At 40.0% G+C, this 18,450-nt stretch overlaps 1 protein-coding gene across 2 annotated transcripts in view; it reads right to left on the minus strand.

Moving 5' to 3' along the window:
* The window catches only part of slc30a6 (solute carrier family 30 member 6), a 159,878-nt gene that overhangs the window by 59,505 nt on the left and 81,923 nt on the right, over window positions 1-18,450 (minus strand). For both annotated transcript variants that reach the window (XM_072580531.1, XM_072580532.1), the window contains 3 exons: window positions 15,571-15,651; window positions 11,793-11,828; window positions 3,795-3,889 (listed from right to left, as the gene is read on the minus strand). In XM_072580531.1, coding sequence (XP_072436632.1) covers window positions 3,795-3,889; window positions 11,793-11,828; window positions 15,571-15,651 — 212 coding nt within the window. The remainder of the gene's footprint in view (window positions 1-3,794; window positions 3,890-11,792; window positions 11,829-15,570; window positions 15,652-18,450) is intronic.

Raw genomic sequence — 18,450 nt, forward strand, 5'->3', positions numbered from 1 at the left:
ACGTGATTCCCGTCCCATTGGTTTAAATAGTGCTGCTATCACGTGATTTTCTTCTAATGCGGGATCACATGGGAATCAAACTATCACGGGTTATATCAGAACAGACTGAAATTGACTCCCTCTCCTTGCAAGCCTATAATTCAGTGGTGCATTAAGGAGTGAATGGGCTCTAGGCAGCTTTCCCATATCTCTTGAGGTATTTTCCAACAGCTTTGCAGTTGAGTAAATAATTACTAGACACTGTGAACAAGTTGTTTCCAGTACACTAACATGCACAGAAGTTTGAACCCGATTAACAATCCTGAATTAGTTGTCAGTGTAGTTCTTCTCACATTCAGGGTTATCCAACAAATGGTACTAATTTCAGAATCACATCTATCGTTAGAACACTATGTTACGAGTCTTATCAAACTACATGTATTAATAGAGGGCCCTGTCCTTTGCAAACAGAAACATGTACATTCGCAGCATCTTCTCAATACAACTAAATAGGTGACAACCATCTGTTTAATTTCTCAGTCATGTCTTGACCAATCACAGTCAACTTGGCTGGTTTAAAATTAATATATAAAGCCTGGTTTTAATGGTCAACCAACAATGCCTCCAAACTGTACAGGTCAGAAGGATTGTACAAACCGATTAATGTGCTCGGCCATGTGGATATACTCAATTCCAGTTTCTTCAGCCACTGCCACGAATGGTGCTCAAATGACCTCGCAGCAGCTGGAGAAATCAGAAGGAATGTAGCAGTCAATCATTAATGGATGCATTCTCCATGGTGACGCCTCTGCCAGTCAGAGTCCACTTGTCAACCAATCAGCACTCATGCTGTATAAATGTTGTTCCTTAAATTTATACACTTGTCAAATGTCCTGATAAGTGCAAAACAAAAAGCATTGACAAAATGTGACTTTTGCCTGAAATTCTGAAATTAAATGTGCTGAATGTTATTAGTTTACAGTGCTTATAATTGAGAATATTATCGAATTTTACAGCAAAGCAGGATTTGATTTGTGCACGATAGGAAAAAATAACTTTCCAATATCATGGCCTTTCAATTTACTACAGATCTTTCAGTTTGTATTCTTCAATTGAGCCCGTGACAGTTCTCACCCCAGAACTGCAAAAACCTAAATCTGGCTGACAGTGTCAATAATTGTATTATTTTAATATCACGTACACTAGATCCTTAAGTATCTAACCTGATACTTAATTAACTCTAGGTTACAACCTTTAAAAATCATTCAGCCAAAAAGCATGTCTTCACAAGACAAAGTTCATTTCTTCAGAATGTCTCTCCTTTTTTCATCACTTCTGGTGAATCCAAAACCAGTACTCATCACTGGTGAACTCTATAATGAGGGAGTGTGGCCATTGCTGGAGGCACCATCTTTTGAATGAGAAGTTAAACCCATTCAGGTGGATCTAAAGATGCTAAGGCACTATTTGTGAAGGGTCAGGAGAGCTCTTGCCCTGTTGCAAACAATATTTATCCCTGAACCAATGCTGCCTAAATAGATTATGCAGCTATATTTCACATATTTTGTTTTCAAATTGGTCATCCAATTTCTCCTCATTTACAACAGTGAATACAATTCAAAAGTACATCTTTTTAAAAACCTAACCTGAACATTCCCCAATCATTCCCTTACTTGTTTACTCCTTCACAATTCTCACGTAATCTTTGCATGTTCTTATTAGCTTCTCATTTCGCTACATTGGTGAAACAGTATTCAGGACATCTTTGGTTTTTTCCTGCCCTCTTTTAAATAACGTTCTCTACATGGCTTGGTTAATATTTTCAGACCCTAACTCACTAATCTAAAAGCAAAGGTCACATCACATTAGATGGAATGCAATATTTATAAAAAGAAACATTTCATGGGAGAAAACTGCAGAGAGGCACATTACCTCCAGAAGATGAACAAGAAAAGTAATTCCAGGAGAAATCCAGAATGTCTATTTGGAAACGATATTGACGTACTATAACAACAATGTCTAAATGACAGTTCTTACCTGCAAAACTGCAGATTTTGGTGAAAGGCCAAATGGTAAAGGCCACTGGTTAAGTCTCATTTCTTGGGGAGAATCCAGGAATGAGAGTAAATTGTTTTAGATCTTTCTTGTGGGGTGGGTGAAGGAGGTTTGAAAGTAACAACAGAAGTGTGGTTTTTAAGAGGTCATCATCTTACTCCTAACAGCTCCCCCTCCCCAACCTATCTGCACTTAGATCCCCAAATTGGTTTCTCCATTTGGAAAATGAGCCATGTTTGAGCCTTGAAAAGAGTAGTTGCTGCTCACAATGCGGTCTCCTGCACACTGGAGAGATGAAACACAGACCGGGTGATCACTTAATGAAACACAAATGTCTGTCTGCAAAAATGACCCTGAACTTGTGGTCACCTGCCATTTCAACATTTCTATCTCAGGCTTGCTGCAGTGCTTCAGCACAAGCTGGAAGAACAGCATACCAAATTTCTGTTTGGGGACCCTGTAGCCTTCAGGACTCAATAGTGTGTTCAATAATTTTAGAGCCTGAGCACTCCCTTCCATGTTGTTTATCCATCCTGAGACTCCAGACCTTGTCATCAAATGGATTGCTTTCATCATGACTCCACCTCCACCGTTTCCTAGCTACAATCAATTCTGAAGGAGTGTCACTGGATCCGAAACTTTAACTCAGTTTCTCTCTCCACAGATGCTGTCAGATCTGTTATGTTTCTCCAGCTAATTCTGTTTTTGTTTCAGATTTCCAGCATTTGCAGTTCTCCCTTTCTTGTTCGTGTATCTTTCCTGTCAGGAATGAGGTAGTGGGCAAGTTGCAATCTTTCAATGGCCATCACTTGATAATTTAAGTGCCTTAATTGATGGTGGGTTGAGTAGGTCAACCATAGGCCTTCTCACTCAGAAGTGTATTGCTGAGTTGATGAAGAGGGAATGATTGTTTCACTAGGGTCAACTTAATCAATTATTTCAATTTCCCTTCACCTCGAGGGAGGCAAAAATTGAACCCATGGTGTATCATGCAATGTCTGCATTACTGTTCATGTTTCAAATATAGATGCTGGTATTTAATTAGAATTTGAGACATGCATGTGCACATAACTTTTTGTCCCCCACCCTGACTGTACCTATACCTTTATAAATATAAAGTTAGATAGGAGTTAAAATCTTTGAAAGATTTCATTTTAAACATCAATTGCTGGCATTAAAGGAACAGACTCAGGAGTTGCAGAGAATTAAATTAAGAAATCAACAGCTGAAAACAGATGTGTAACTTAAATGAACAAATACACAGCAATACTGTTTTAATTCCTTTCCTGTTGAAGCCAAGAAATCTTTCCCAACTTCAACATCTGCAAGCAACTATAAATATGGAAAATGGGAGGAGTAATAACATGCATCGCACCCTTACAAATAGGTGTCCCTGGTAAAGAATCACTCTTCAACTTATGTTATCATATACAGTATTAAGGAAATTTTATTACAGCCCTAACAGATTAACACAGAACATTTTAAAGCACATAATTTGAAAGACTATTTTATAATTAGCATATATCAAGAGCCATGCACAACGTGTCGCATGCCTCAACCACAAAGAAACTATTTTATTTTTGTCAAGTTTCCTTTTAAGACCAGTTTAACTTCATCTTATTAATGATTGCTGCACATAATTGATGTTCTAGACATCACACTGAAAATGTTAATATCTGTTCTGTAGGTAGCAGCATCTAAGTCATTGGAAAATTGCCATTACTTTGTGGCTAACTTGTAGCAGTTGGAATAGAACTCACCTTCAGAGACGTAAGACAAAGCCTTGTTCTTCAAAGACAGCATGGTAAGCAAATTGAAAAACAGGGCCACAAAGGTACCAACAAGGAGGCGCCCCCTGCAGGACAGAATTTGATTATATCTCAGGAAACTATGAAAGCTGATCTTCATTTTAGTTGCTACCTGCAATGACATTTCTGATGGTTAATTACTCATTTTCTTTATTCAAAAAACATACAACTGCCAATCTAAGCCTTATTGCACTACTTCAATTTAAACTGCACAAAAATTGGAATTCACAATCCAAATAAGCTGAGGACCACTTCATCATTCACAGACTGGCAATTGGTAAGGGAGTAGGCAACATAATTTTTTAAAAAAGAAATGACACATCTTTATGTATATTCATGCTCACAAGTTTTGTGTCTTGTTGCAGAGATACCCCTCAAATGTCTTGAAATGATTCTGCAGCAAATAAAGATCATGAGGTGCTCTGATGTGAGTACAACTCTGAAACTGCAATCCTGGCTGAAGACAAAGACCCAGTCGATGGGAATGATGCCCAAAACTTATTTTTCCACATAGGATGTGAATTTTCAACAAGTGCTTTTGTCTTCAATTTACCTACACAAGCTCCATTGAGATTTGAGGTACGGATGGATCTAAAATACCAGTCCTTTTCCTTACAACATAAGGCTGTTGTGTCTGATTAGACTGGTGAATAGTTGACTTATTGTGAAAATGTCTAATTTAATCTTTCATATCTTACAGGAATACAGAAGAACCTTGATTATCTGAAGGACACAGGCAGGGAGTACTTTGTTCGGTTCATTGAATTCTGCATAATCAAATTCCGGATGACACAGTTTAGCGAAATATTGGGACCTGCGATCTTGCCAGATAATCTGATATTCGGATAATCGAATGCTGGATATTCAAGTTTCCTCTGTATAACATCTAGTTCTTGGGAAATTAAATTTGTAACGCATGATTTGTAATTAAATTAACTCTGGAATTCACAAAGGTCTTTCTATGTGCACTTACAAGACAAGAATTAGAAAGATGACACCCCCAAATCTGCAGGCCACAGAGTCATAGAGATGTACAGCACAAAACAGACCCTTCGGTCCGACTCTCCAGGGAAAACAGTCCTAGCCTATTCAGCCTCTCCCTATAGCTCAAATCCTCCAACCCTGGCAACATCCTTGTAAATCTTTTCTGAACCCTTTCAACTTTTACAACATCTTTCCGTTAGGAAGGAGACCAGAACTGCATGCAATATTCTAACAGTGGCCTAACTAATGTCCTGTGCAGCCGCAACATGACTTCCCAACTCCTGTACTCAATACTCTGACCAATAAAGGAAAGCACAACAGCAGTTTTAAAAGGGAGAAGTACAGACAAAGGAAGCACATAGTGAGGACAGTGCAGGAGAGAGACAGCAAGTGAGAGTGAGTGAGTGAGTGAGAGAGCGAGCGAGCAAGCGATCGAGCGAGAGCGAGATAGAAAACCTGCACAGTTACTGCCTTTGCTGTTTGAATTCATGTATCACTGGACATCGGAGTGCATCTGGGAAAATGAACAAACAATGAATTTCACAACTAATCTTGGAGGAACCTGTTTGGATGAAGTTCACAACACGGAATCAGACAAATTAATCGTTGTTTTAAGTCTGTCCAATAGAAAGGCGGCAGTAGTGAGTACAGTGGGTTCTTTCTTGATTATATGTTTTTGGAGATAAGTCTCTTGATTAAATTTAAAATATAAGCCATAATTATTAATTTAACCTGGGCAGTGTTTTGTAGAGGAATAAGACGGTGTTATTTTCTGGGTCTGTAGATTATGAATGAGCAAAAAAGGCCTTTAGTACAACGATATGTACTTCTTGTCAGATGTGGGAGTTTAAAGAGAGTTTAAGGGTTACTACAGATTACATCTGCCATAAATACTGTTGGAAGCGAATCTTATCAGATTGAACGGATCGGTTGGAGAGACAGTTAGAAGCGATGAGGAATTTGCAACAGCAACAGTATGTGATGGATGGCAATCACATAGATGGGTTAACTCTAGGAACGGTAAGAGAGGTAGGCACCTAGGGCAGGAGTCTTTTGCAGATATACCCATTTCAAACAGGAATGCTGTCTTGGAAAATGTAGGGGGTGATGGATTCTCAGCGGAACGTAGCACGAACAGCCAAGTATTTGGCATTGAGACCGGCTCTAATGCAACGAGGGGAATGTTGGCTTCCAAGAGATCAATTGTGTTAGGGCAGACCTGGGCATTTTACGGCCCGCGGGCCATATCCGGCCCTTTGGTCGTTCCTTCCGACCCGCATGAGGTCAATCTTAAATTAGAACATAAATGAAAAAGTATTTACGCCATACACGCAATACAACTGTGTTGCTTTTGTTTTGAAAAGGATGCTTTTTTAAAATTTACGTATGGACGCACATGCACGTGTATGTGCGTGCGTGAACAGCTAAAAGTGATGCTTGCTGGCTAGCCCTCAAAATGTCAGCTCACGCCAAGACAAGTTATGTCATATCCCACAAAATCACCAGAAACAGTAAACTGTTTTCTGATGGAGAGTGTATTAAGGAGTGCTTGTTGGACTCTGCAGAACTAATATGCCTGGAGAAAAAGGAGGCATTTGAGAATGTGCCCCTCTCCCGATGCACTGTAACTAGAAGGATTGGGCACATTGCGAGAAATCTGGAGCTTCAGCTGCAGCACAGAGCAGTCAACTTTGACTTTTTTTCCTTGGCTTTGGATGAGAGCTGTGATGTATGTGACACAGCCCAGCTACTCATCTTCATATGTGGGATAACTACGGACTTTAAAGTCACGGAGGAGCTGGCAGCCATGCAGTCAATGAAAGGAACAACAACTGCTAATGATTTGTTCACGGAGGTAAATGCATATCTGGACACGTTGGGACTAAAATGGGACAAGCTGACGGGTGTGACAATGGATGGTTGTCCAAATCTAATGGGAAAAAATGTTGGACTCTTAAAGAGAATGCAGGATAAAGTGACAGAAATTGACCCTGAACAGAAATTGGTGTTTTTGCATTGTGTTTTACATCAGGTAGTGTTGTGTAAGTCAGTGTTAAAAATTAACCATGTGGTTGATGTTGTAACTAAAATAGTTAACTTCATCAGGGCAAGAGCTTTGAATCACAGGCAGTTTGTTGCACTTTTAGAGGAAAATGAGACTGAACATCATGACATAGGCTACCACACAGCTGTCAGGTGGCTCAGCCTGGGCAAAATGCTGAAAAGTGTATGGAACCTGAGAGAAGAGATTCAAGATTTCTGTGTGAAGAAAGGGATTGGCATTCCACAGCTTTCAGATGCAGACTGGATTGTCGACCTTGGTTTTGCTGTTGATGTGACTGCACTTATGAATGAACTAATGTGAAACTGCAGTGCAAGGACCTTTTTGTGCATGTAATGTACAACTTGGTGAAGGCTTTTATGAGAAGGTTGCAGTTTCTCTCAAGCCAAGTGGAGGACAACATTCTCACCCACTTGGCAACACTAAGAAAGCCGCACCTTCAGCTGATCACCTCTATAGGTACTCATGTTAGAAGCGCTGCATGGTGAACTTTCAAGGCGATTTCAAGACTTTAAAATGGTTGAGAATGAAATGCACATGATTTTTTCCCCATTTACATGCAATGTGGAGAATGACCTAGTGATGTTCAGCTTGAACTTATTGACCTGCAGTCTGACACACTTCTGGCAGAGTACTTCAGGTCAGTCTCACTGTTTGATATTTACTCTTCCCTCAAAAGAGGAGAACTTTCCACACATGAGAAGGCATGTTCAGAAGATTCTAGTACTCTTTGGATCTACCTACATATGCGAACAGACATTCTCAGTGATGAAGTTCAACAAATCCAAATCCCGATCCTCTATCACTGATGATCACCTCTCAGCTATCCTTTGCATATCCACCTCAGACATTCAACCAGACTTCAGTGCACTTGTTCAAGCCCAAAACAGACTGGATTTTTCTCACTAAACAAGTAAAATGAACTGAAAAACATCAAAAGCACTTATTGCTTTTTGTATAGAGTTGTTTGCAATACTGAACAGTAATGAAACAAATTTTCATTATTGGTTTGTAAGATTAACATGTTAAAGATAAAATGAAATACTGAAATTATTGTTTTTACTGTTTATTTCTTCGATATTTGACCTACTCCACAATTTCATATCTTTATTGTAACAGAATATCCTTATTCTTTTGATTATAAGTTTCAGTGCAAAACTATTTAATATAGTACTTTTTACAATGGGAGAAAATTAATACTGAGCAGAATTACGTTCAACTTATTGTTGGTTCGGCCCTCCAACACAACTCAGGTTTCTCATATGGCCCCTTGGAAGAATTAATTGCCCACCCCTGTGTTAGGGGATTCTATAGTCCGAGGTACAGACAGATGCTTCTGTGGCCAGCAGCAAAAAAGCAGAATGGAGTGTTGCTTCCCTGGTGCCAGGATCAAGGATGTCTCAGAGAGGGTGTGGACTGTTCTCATGGGGGAGAGTTGTCAGCAAGAGGTCATTGTCCACATTGGAACCAATGATATAGGAAGGGAAAAGGTTGAGATTCTGAAGGGAGATTACAGAGAGTTAGACAGAAATTCAAAAAGGTCCTCAAGGGTAGTAATATCTGGATTACTCCCAGTGCTACGAGCTAGTGAGGGCAGGAATAGGAGGATAGGGTAGATGAATGCATGGCTGAGGAGCTGGTGTATGGGAGAAGGATTCACACTTTTGGATCATTGGAATCTCTTTTGAGGTAGTAGTGACTTGTACAAGAAGGACGGATTGCACCTAAATTGGAAGGGGACTTATATACTGGCAGGGAATTTTGCTAGAACTGCTCGGGAGGATTTAACCTAGTAAGATGGGGGATGAGACCCAGGGAGATAGTGAGGAAAGAGATCAACCTGAGACTGGTATAGTTGAGAACAGAAGTGAGTCAAACAGTCAGGGCAGGCAGGGACAAGGTAGGACTAATAAATTAAACTGCATTTATTTCAATGCAAGGGGCCTAACAGGGAAGGCAGATGAACTCGGCATGGTGAGGAACATGGGACTGGGATATCATAGCAATTACGGAAACATGGCTCAGGTATGGGCAGGACTGGCAGCTTAATGTTCCAGGATACAAATGCTACAGGAAGGATCGAAAGGGAAGCAAGAGAGGTGGGGGAGTGGCATTTTTGATAAGGGATAGCATTACAGCTGTGCTGAGGGAGGATATTCCTGGAAATACATCCAGAGAAGTTATTTGGGTGGAACTGAGAAATAAGAAAGGGATGATCACCTTATTGGGATTGTATTATAGACCCCCTAATAGTCAGAATGAAATTGAGAAACAAACTTGTAAGGAGATCTCAGCTATCTGTAAGAATAATATGGTAGGGGATTTTAACTTTCCAAACATAGATTGGGACTGCAATAGTGTAAAAGGTTTAGATGGAGACGAATTGTTTCAGTGTGTACAAGACAATTTTCTGATTCAGTATGTGGATGTACCTACTAGAGAAGGTGCAAAACATGACCTACTCTTGGGAAATAAAGCAGGACAGGTGACTGGGGTGTCAGTGGGGGAGCACTTTGGGGCGAGCGAACATAATTCTATTAGTTTTAAAATAGTGATGGAAAAGGATCAACCAGATCTAAAAGTTGAAGTTCTAAACTGGAGAAAGGCCAATTTTGACGGTATTAGGCAAGAACTGTCGAAAGCTGATTGGAGGCAGATGTTAGCAGGTAAAGGGACGACTGGAAAGTGGGAAGCCTTCAGAAATGAGATAACAAGAATCCACAGAAAGTATATTCCTGTCAGGGTGAAAGGAAACGCTGGTAGGTATAGGGAATGCTGGATGACTAAAGAAATTGTGGGTTTGGTTAAGAAAAAGGAGGAAGCATATGTCAGGCATAGACAGGATAGATCGAGTGAATCCTTCGAAGAGTATAAAGGAAATAGGAGTCTACTTAAGAGGGAAGTCAGAAGGACAAAAAGGGGACATGAGATAGCTTTGGCAAATAGAATTAAGGAGAATCCAAAGGGTTTTTACAAATACATTAAGGACTAAAGGGTAACTAGGGAAAGAATAGGGCCCCTCAAAGATCAGCAAGGCGGCCATTGTGTGGAGCCACAGAAAATGGGGGAAATACTAAATGAGTATTTTGCATCAGTATTTACTGTGGAAAAGGATATGGAAGATATAGACTGTAGGGAAATGGATGGTGACATCTTGCAAAATGTCCAGATTACAGAGGAGGAAGTGTTGGATGTCTTGAAATGGGCAGAGGTGGATAAATCCCCAGGACCTGATGAGGTGTACCCGAGAACTTTGTGGGAAGCTAGAGAAGTGATTGCTGGGCCTCTTGCTAAGATATTTGTATCATCAATAGTCACAGGTGAGACTGAAGGTTGGCAGATGTGGTGCCATTGTTTAAGAAAGGTGGTAAGGACAAGCCAGGGAACTATAGACCCGTAAGCCTGACCTCGGTTGTGGGCAAGTTGTTGGAGGGAATCCTGAGGGACAGGATGTACATGTATTTGGAAAGGCAAGGACTGATCAGGGATAGTCAGCATGGCTTTGTGCATGGGAAATCATGTCTCACAAACTTGACTGAGTTTTTTGAAGAAGTAACAAAGAGGGCAGAGCAGAAGATGTGATCTATATGGACTTCAGTAAGGCGTTCGATAACTCGCATGGGACACTTGTTAGCAAGGTTAGATCTCATGGAATACAGGGAGAACTAGCCATTTGGATACAGAACTGGCTCAAAGGTAGAAAAGAGGGTGGTGGTGGAGGGTTGTTTTTCAGACTGGAGGCCTGTGACCAGTGGAGTGCCATAAGGATTGGTGCTGGGCCCTCTACTTTTAGTCATTTACATAAATGATTTGGATGCGAGCATAAGGAGGTACAGTTAGTAAGTTTGCAGATGACACCAAAATTGGAGGTGTAGTGGACAGTGAAGAAGGTTACCTCAGATTACAACAGGACCTTGACCAGATGGGCCAATGGGCTGAGAAGTGGCAGATGGAGTTTAATTCAGATAAATGCGAGGTGTTGCATTTTGGGAAAGCAAATCTTAGCAGGATTTATACACTTAATGGTAAGGTCCTAGGGAGGAGCCCTTGGAGTGCTGGTTCATAGCTTCTTGAAAGTGGAGTCGCAGATAGATAGGATAGTGAAGGAGGAATTCCATGATTCTGTTCTAAATACCTGGTTTTCATTTGATCTAAGTTATTCATGTAATTTCAGATAAAGAAAAGATTGTTTTGGAAGGTAAAGTTAACTAGCTTAAATCACTATCTGGGACACCAGAAGTGTACCACCACATTGCTATAGGGATAGATTTCAGAGAGATGGCCTTTTGTTTTGGACTATTTGTGTTTTCCCACACAAACAGTGAGTTGGATTGTGGAAGCACCTTTGACTCAAAGAGGAAAATTTGCTAAGAGCTATAGATCATTATGCATGAAGGGAGTAAAGAGTTAACTTGAGATGGGGTGTCCAATGTCATGAGATGCTTAAAGAAAAATGTGGGGTGGGGGTGGGGGAGCCAACTACTCATGGAAGGATTTCCAAGAAAGCTCATACCGCAAATAGTAGGAACAGTGAGGAAAATCAATGTGAATTCCCGAGTGCTGTGACACATCTTATCTTGTACCCAGGAGAAGTGAAAGAACTCTCAATCATGTAAGCTATAGGATACCACTTGGATGAAATTTAAAAAAATAGAATGAGAAGTGATCTTCACAGGATTTTTACATATATTGCTAAATTAGTAGCACTTGCTTTAATGCCTGTACAGCAGCAGTTTTTGTTTGAAATGTGAAATTTCATGGTGAAATTCTTCCAATAAATAACTGGGACTTCAAATTTCTATTTCAAAATCATAAAAATTTTAGAGAAACTGAAAATCTTTTTGGTAAACCAAGATACTAATAAATATTTACCTGTATAGAACTAAATTTTGAACAAAACTTACGTATGAATTTCAGGCTGTTCTAGAAATCGCTCCACACTGTCTCAAAAAGAAAAAGCAAAGGAATTAAATTTGCTCAAGAAAAAAACAATCATAGTGCCATATAGAAATTAAGCACAACATATCAAATAGGTTTTAAAAGCAGAAAGGTGCAAACTGTACTTTTGCAAATACAGCATTAGTGTTAATACATCAGTCACCAGTGAAATCATATGATTTAGTTTTTTATTTTCATAAAACATCTTTCCCAAGTTTTCACCAATTCTCCTCTTCTGATGTCAACTCAAGACAGAGTATAGTCACAGGAATGCTGGCCACTGTACAAATACAGTACCCATATGACTACTCTGGTTAGATATTTCTTTCTCAGGCCAGGGAGGGAAGAGGGTATTTGTGAAGGATGAGAGGGGACTGGGATGGACTAAGGGCTGTTAGAACCTTGGAGAGGTAGAGTGCAAGGTAAGTTTTGAATCCCCAAAATCTGCCCCAGCTGAGGTCAGATAATTTGGACTAAGGACTTAAACTAGGATGATATGCCAAGGGGAACGATGCACATAATGTATCAATAACCATTATAACTGATGATGCAACATATCAGCATTGAATATCTCGTGCAGGTTAGCAAGTAGGTAGTTTTTATAGTCGATAAGGGTAGGACTGGAAAAACACAGCAGGTCAGACAGCATCTGAGGAGCAGGAGAGTCAATGTTTCAAGCATGAGCCTTTTATCAGGATTGTGGAGGGGGAAGGAGGATGAGAGCTACATTGGAGGGGGTGGGGCTGTGGGTGAAGGTAGGAGGGAAGGCGATGGATGAGGGTGGGAGGCAATTGTGATAGATTGGTGCGGAGGGTGGAGCGGATAGCTGGGAAGGAAGATGGAAAGGTCGGACAGGTCAATAGGGCAGTGCAAAGGTGGAGGGATCGATCTGGGATGAGATGGGGGAGGGGAGATTTGGAAACTTGTGATGTTAATGTCGTATGGTTAAAGGGTCCCAAGGCGGAAGGATGAGGCGTTCTTCCTTCAGTTAGTGGGTGGATTTGAATTGGCAGTGGACACAGCCAGGACTTGCATGTCCTTGGGGAATGGGAGGGGGAGCTGAAGTGGCCAGCCACAGGGCAGTGGGGTTGTTTAGTGCGTGTGTCCTAAAGATGTTCCCTGAAATGTTCCACGAGTAGGCATTCTGTCTCCCCGAAGTACAGGAGACCACATCGAGAGCAATGAACACAGTAGATAAGGTTGGGGGGGGGGGGGGGGGGAGTGTGGGAGGAGAGAAATGTGTAGGAAATTCTCTACCAGATTGCCAGATGTGAAAAGGTCCTTTGGGGCCTTGGACAGAGATTGGGGGGGGGGGGGCGGGGGGAGGAAGCAGATATGTGTGTGTGTAAGTAAATGTGGGTGCAGGTTTTGCACCTCTTGCCAGATGTGGAGGATGGGTTGGTAAAGGGCATGGAACTAACAAGGGAGCTGCAGAAGGAATAGTCTCTATGGAACGCTGATAGGGGTGGAGAGGGAAATATATCCTTGGTAGTGTGGTCTGTCTGTTGGTGTACATGGTGTACAGTTATTTTGAAATTTCACACATGCAGCGTTCGACAAGATTTAAAATTAATGGCTCATTCAGAAATCTCATTAAACATAGCTGTGTAGTCATGAACCGATAATGTATCAGAAAAGCTATATTTGTTACTGCATGTTACTTAGACAGCAGACAGGGTCTTAAAGTATTTTAACAATGCAGTGTTAAAATGTACAATTCTACAACAGCTGCAGATCTACTGCATCGTACAGAAATTTGTATTTCTAGAAATGTGAATTTCTATACACTGACTTCTATGTTCCCACAAGAATCTTAAATGTTTGAAATATTTTAACCAACCTTTGACAGCATACCAAGCCAGGTCATTTGGAACATGAAGCTGATACAATGAACAGTTTCCTCTACATTATTCTGAAAATAAAACCAATGCCTAACTTCAAAAGGGGACAGTCAATTCTAAACAACAGCATTTTTAATTAGTGGTAAGGTGGTAAAGTGGACTCATCAATGGCATTCAGAATTAAAAGTAATGTCAGGAAATACTTCAAATTAGTTTGTATTGTGCAACAAGTTGGTGTAGTATACAGGGATATGAATTTAGTATCATTAACTTGATCCCAATGAGAACACAATGAGTTGTTACCTACATCTTTGAAATTAAGGAAGATATGGTAGCTGAAGGAAAAGGGGAATCTGTTAGTTTTTCCACACCTGATTACAATGCAGGAAATGTGTGTCTGATATGTGGTTAGGGACAAGAATGAGTTCAATAGTGCCTGACAAGACACCAGCCTGTGAAACTGTACCCTAACACAAGACAAGACTTTCAGCAATGAAGGGGAGGAAAGGAAAAGAACATTAAAATGAAAATTGATTCTTCTAATCTTCACTCTTAGGTGTGAAGCAAGCATATTCTACTTTTTTCTAAATGAAAGGAAAGAAAGCACAGATCACAAGGTATCTAAGGACAGTCATTTAACCTATCCTTCCAGAAAGGAACAGTAAATAAACTCCTGCTTTTATAGTGTCCCTTTACCCGATTTCATAACTACATTATTTAACCAAAATATAAAAAAAGCAAGTGATGGTCTAGGTAAATTGTATAATCTGCCAGTGCCAAGGATGGGTTTTATGGAAATGATAATGCAATATAGTGAGCTTAATACCTGGCAGCTTATCAAAGGAGGGGAAAATAATTAAAAAAATTGACTGTTTCCTATAGGGAAGTTGGGTAGAAGACGACAGAGTGGTAAGGAAAAGGAACATTAGAAGTTAATTATTCTAAGCAGACCTTGAAAACGTCCAGTGACTATCTATAGAACACATGTAGCAGAATAAGTCCTGGGTGCAGATCTCCAGGTTACTACCTTGGTCAGGAAAGACCTCTTGGACTAAAATTGTTTGAAGAAATGAAAGAAATAAAAAAAATGCTTTTGAAAAACAAGTTGCTTGCTCTGTCAGTACAGATATTTGGCTGCAAAGTATTAGAAGCTGAAACCTTGGTCTAAGCTACCAGCCATGTGATAATTTCAATGACACAGAAGGAAAAATTGAAAGGGAGGGATAAATCTAAATACAAGAAGAAAATTTGAGGATCAGGAAGCTCAATCAATGTGATCCATTAAGCTAATTTACTTGTTCTCCTTAAATGTATTACTGCAGCTGAGTTTCCTATTGTGGCCCTAAACATCATGTATGTTTACGATAGCCCATTAGCAACACCTTCATTCCACTTATATACTGACTAATCGGGAGCAAATTACTGTCATTCCATGTAGAGCAGTAAGTTATGCTGCGCTCATTATTTTTCGAAAACATAACCACAGTACCACAGTAAATGAAGATTCTTCATACTGGAAAAATTTTCATGAATTAGCCAACAATCTCTGGCATAACTAAATGTAGAATTCTTACAATTTTACTAAACAGCAATGGGTATTTGATTGAAACACTGGGCCCCATGTTTACTGAATCTTTGGTTTGAATACCCTCAATCATTTGGAATCTGGCTGCACCTTGGTTTTACTTGCGACATTTTATTCAAAGTACATCACCCACTCCTCTTTTTTTGGCAAGATTCTAATATACTCTCAAATTCCATAATTATTGCCTTAATGCTGAAAGGAACAATCGTGTGCTTGCATTTATAAAATATTGATTAGCCTGATGCATGTCAGGCTAGGATAAATTTTCATGGTGAAACGTTACATGTCAATCAAAGGGAAAAGGAACCACATTCCTACCTTTCTTTGAGTATAAAGAGAGCCCCAAGCTGTGCCAGGACAGTGGCAGCGAACACTGCTAATACTTCAAACCTCTCAAACCTGAAATTTAAGCATCAGGCAGGAAAACAAGTGTCACGATTGTAAAACAATCCATGCATCGTTCTTAGTAATGCAGATGTTATTCCATGCAGAGTAGAAGTAGGTGCAAGACAGAACTAAAATTGCTCTAACATCTCTACAGGACAAAACCTTTAAGATGGTTCAGCAAACAGACAAGCAAATATTTTCAGATTATGATTACAGACTGCAATCCTACTCAGACAGAATTTTATAAAGCTATTTTCAATACTGTGGATGCTAATTTTAATCTTGAAAACAAAATCCTGTTATATTCAAACCTATCATCATACACAGTCTAATCTTAACTTAAAAATAACTTTCAGCAATATGCAATATATTTGAACTGAATGTGTCTTATTTAAAGATTTTCTTCCATAAGAATGTATCCTTCTGTGAAGAGCAACTTTTTAAAATCCTCATTCAGGGGTTGTGGGTGTTACTGGATAGATCAGCATTAATTGCCCATCACTAATCACCTTTGGGAAGGTTGTAAGGAGCTGCCTACTTGAACTGTTGCAGTCCATTTCATGTAGGTACACCCTCAATGCTACCAAGGACAGAGTTCCAGGACTTTGACCCAGTAACACTGAAGGGACACAGATATATTTCAAATTAAGATGAGGAGTGGCTTGGTGGTGAACTTGCAGGTGGCAGTGCTTTTATGTATCTGATGCCCTTGTCTTTCTATTTGCTTGTGGTCAAGAGTTTGGAGGGTGCTGGCTAAGGAGCCTTGGTGAGCTAATGCAGTGCCTCTGGAGGATGGTATATATTGCGGTTAGTGTGCTGGTGAATGTTTATGGTTTTGGTGCCATCAGGTGGGCTTTTTTCTCCTGGATGATGTCAGGCTTCTTCTGTCAAGGCAAGTGAGGAATTTGGTCACAGGCCTAAGTTGTGCCCTTTTAGATGATGGACAGGCTTTGGGGAGTCAGGTGGTGAGTTACTTATTGCAGGATTCCCAGTCTTACAGCCACCATATTTATACGTCTAGTCCATTTAAGTTTCTGATCAATGGGACCCCCAAAGTGTCGACAACAGGGAACTCAGCAATAGAAATGCCATTGAATGTAAAGGGATGATGGTTAGATTCTATCTTGTGGAGATGGTTATTATGGCACTTTCTTCACCTGGCTCTTATGGCACAAATGTTTCTTCACACGCATCAGCCCAAGTCTGGATGTTGTTCAGGTCTTAATTAATTTGGACAAGTACTGCTCCATTATCTGATGGGTCGCACATGGTGAATATTGGCTGATGATTGCACAATATCCCCGCTTCAGCCTTTATGGAGGAGGGAAGGTCCTTGAAAAAGCAGATGAAGATGGTATGGCCTAGGAACTTCTGAAGAGATGTTCTCAGGCCAAAAAGATCGACCTTCACCAATCACAACCATCTTCCTTTACGCTAGACATGCCTCCAAGCAGCAGATAATTTGTCCACCGACTCCCACTAACTGGAGTTTTATTTGAGAGTTTTGATGCTATGCTCAGGAAATTTTAGTCTTGAAATCAAGGGCAATCATTCTCACCACCTCCCCCCCGCTGGCCCTAGAATTCAGCTTTTTTGTCCATGTTTAAATCTACACTAATGAGATTAAGAGTTGAGCTGTTGTGGTTGAATACAAACTAAACATCAGTCAGTATGTTATTGCTAAGCAAATACTGCTCAACAGCACTGTTGATGACCTGTTCCATTATTTACTGATTGAAAGTGGACCAATGAGATCATACATGTTGGAGGCAGTAGTGCACTGATATTCTCGCTGCAAACCAGATACCAGGTAATGGTCTATAGTCGAGTTTGAATTCTACAATAGGAAATGGTAGAATGTGAATTTTAAAAATCTTGAATACGAAGTCTAATGATGGCCATGAAACCATTACCAACTGTTCTAAAAATCCAACTGATTCACTCATGCTTTTTAGGGAAGAAAAATCGGATGTCCCTAACTTGTCTGGCTAATATGTAGCTCCAGGCCCACAGTAATGAGATACACTCTTAATTGACCTCTGAAGTGGACCAAGAGTGAGGGTGCATCAGCTCCACTCTAGCAGGGTCAGCCCAGGCCAAATAAGAAGGAGAGAATGCTAAAGGGAAATTAGTGAGGAATTCAACTTCAATTGGCTGGGCAATTCCCATGGAATCATCTGTGCCAGGGTTTCACATGGTCCTGATGCACAACTCCAGTCTACTCGTCTCAACAACTCTTGGACCAGAAGAGTAAATGGGCCATTAAACTATAGCCCTTCTAGATGGGCATACAAGATCCCATGGCACTATTTTGAAAAGTTGTCTTCTCTACAGTCTTCTGGTCAATTTTTAATTCTCAATTAACGACAATTTCTTGTCATTATCACACTTCTATTCATAGAAGCATGCAGCATGAATTGGCTGTGACAGTTCCTATATTATAACAGCAACGGCAACCAATGAAGTACTTTAAATCGTGAAATGCTTTGCATTTCCTCAACAAAGGGATGCCATAAATGCAAGTCTTTGCTTGCTTAATTTATGAAGAAGACAAACAGTTGGATTATTTATGAAACATTAGAAGACTATTATTGTCATTGAAATTGTTTTAATCATAAGGCATTTACCAACACATTTTGTAAAAAAAAATTATCATACATAATTAAAACACTGTAGACAAGTTACTTTGTGTACTTTGTATTTTGTATAAAACAAACTGATTTCAAAGTATCACATTACTCAATGCAAAGAGGAACGATAGTGAAGCCATGTCATTATCAACATTTTTGTGCTTAATCTATGAACAAAAGT

Source organism: Chiloscyllium punctatum, chromosome 11 (genome assembly GCF_047496795.1).
Source record: "Chiloscyllium punctatum isolate Juve2018m chromosome 11, sChiPun1.3, whole genome shotgun sequence".
Classification (NCBI taxonomy): domain Eukaryota; kingdom Metazoa; phylum Chordata; class Chondrichthyes; order Orectolobiformes; family Hemiscylliidae; genus Chiloscyllium; species Chiloscyllium punctatum.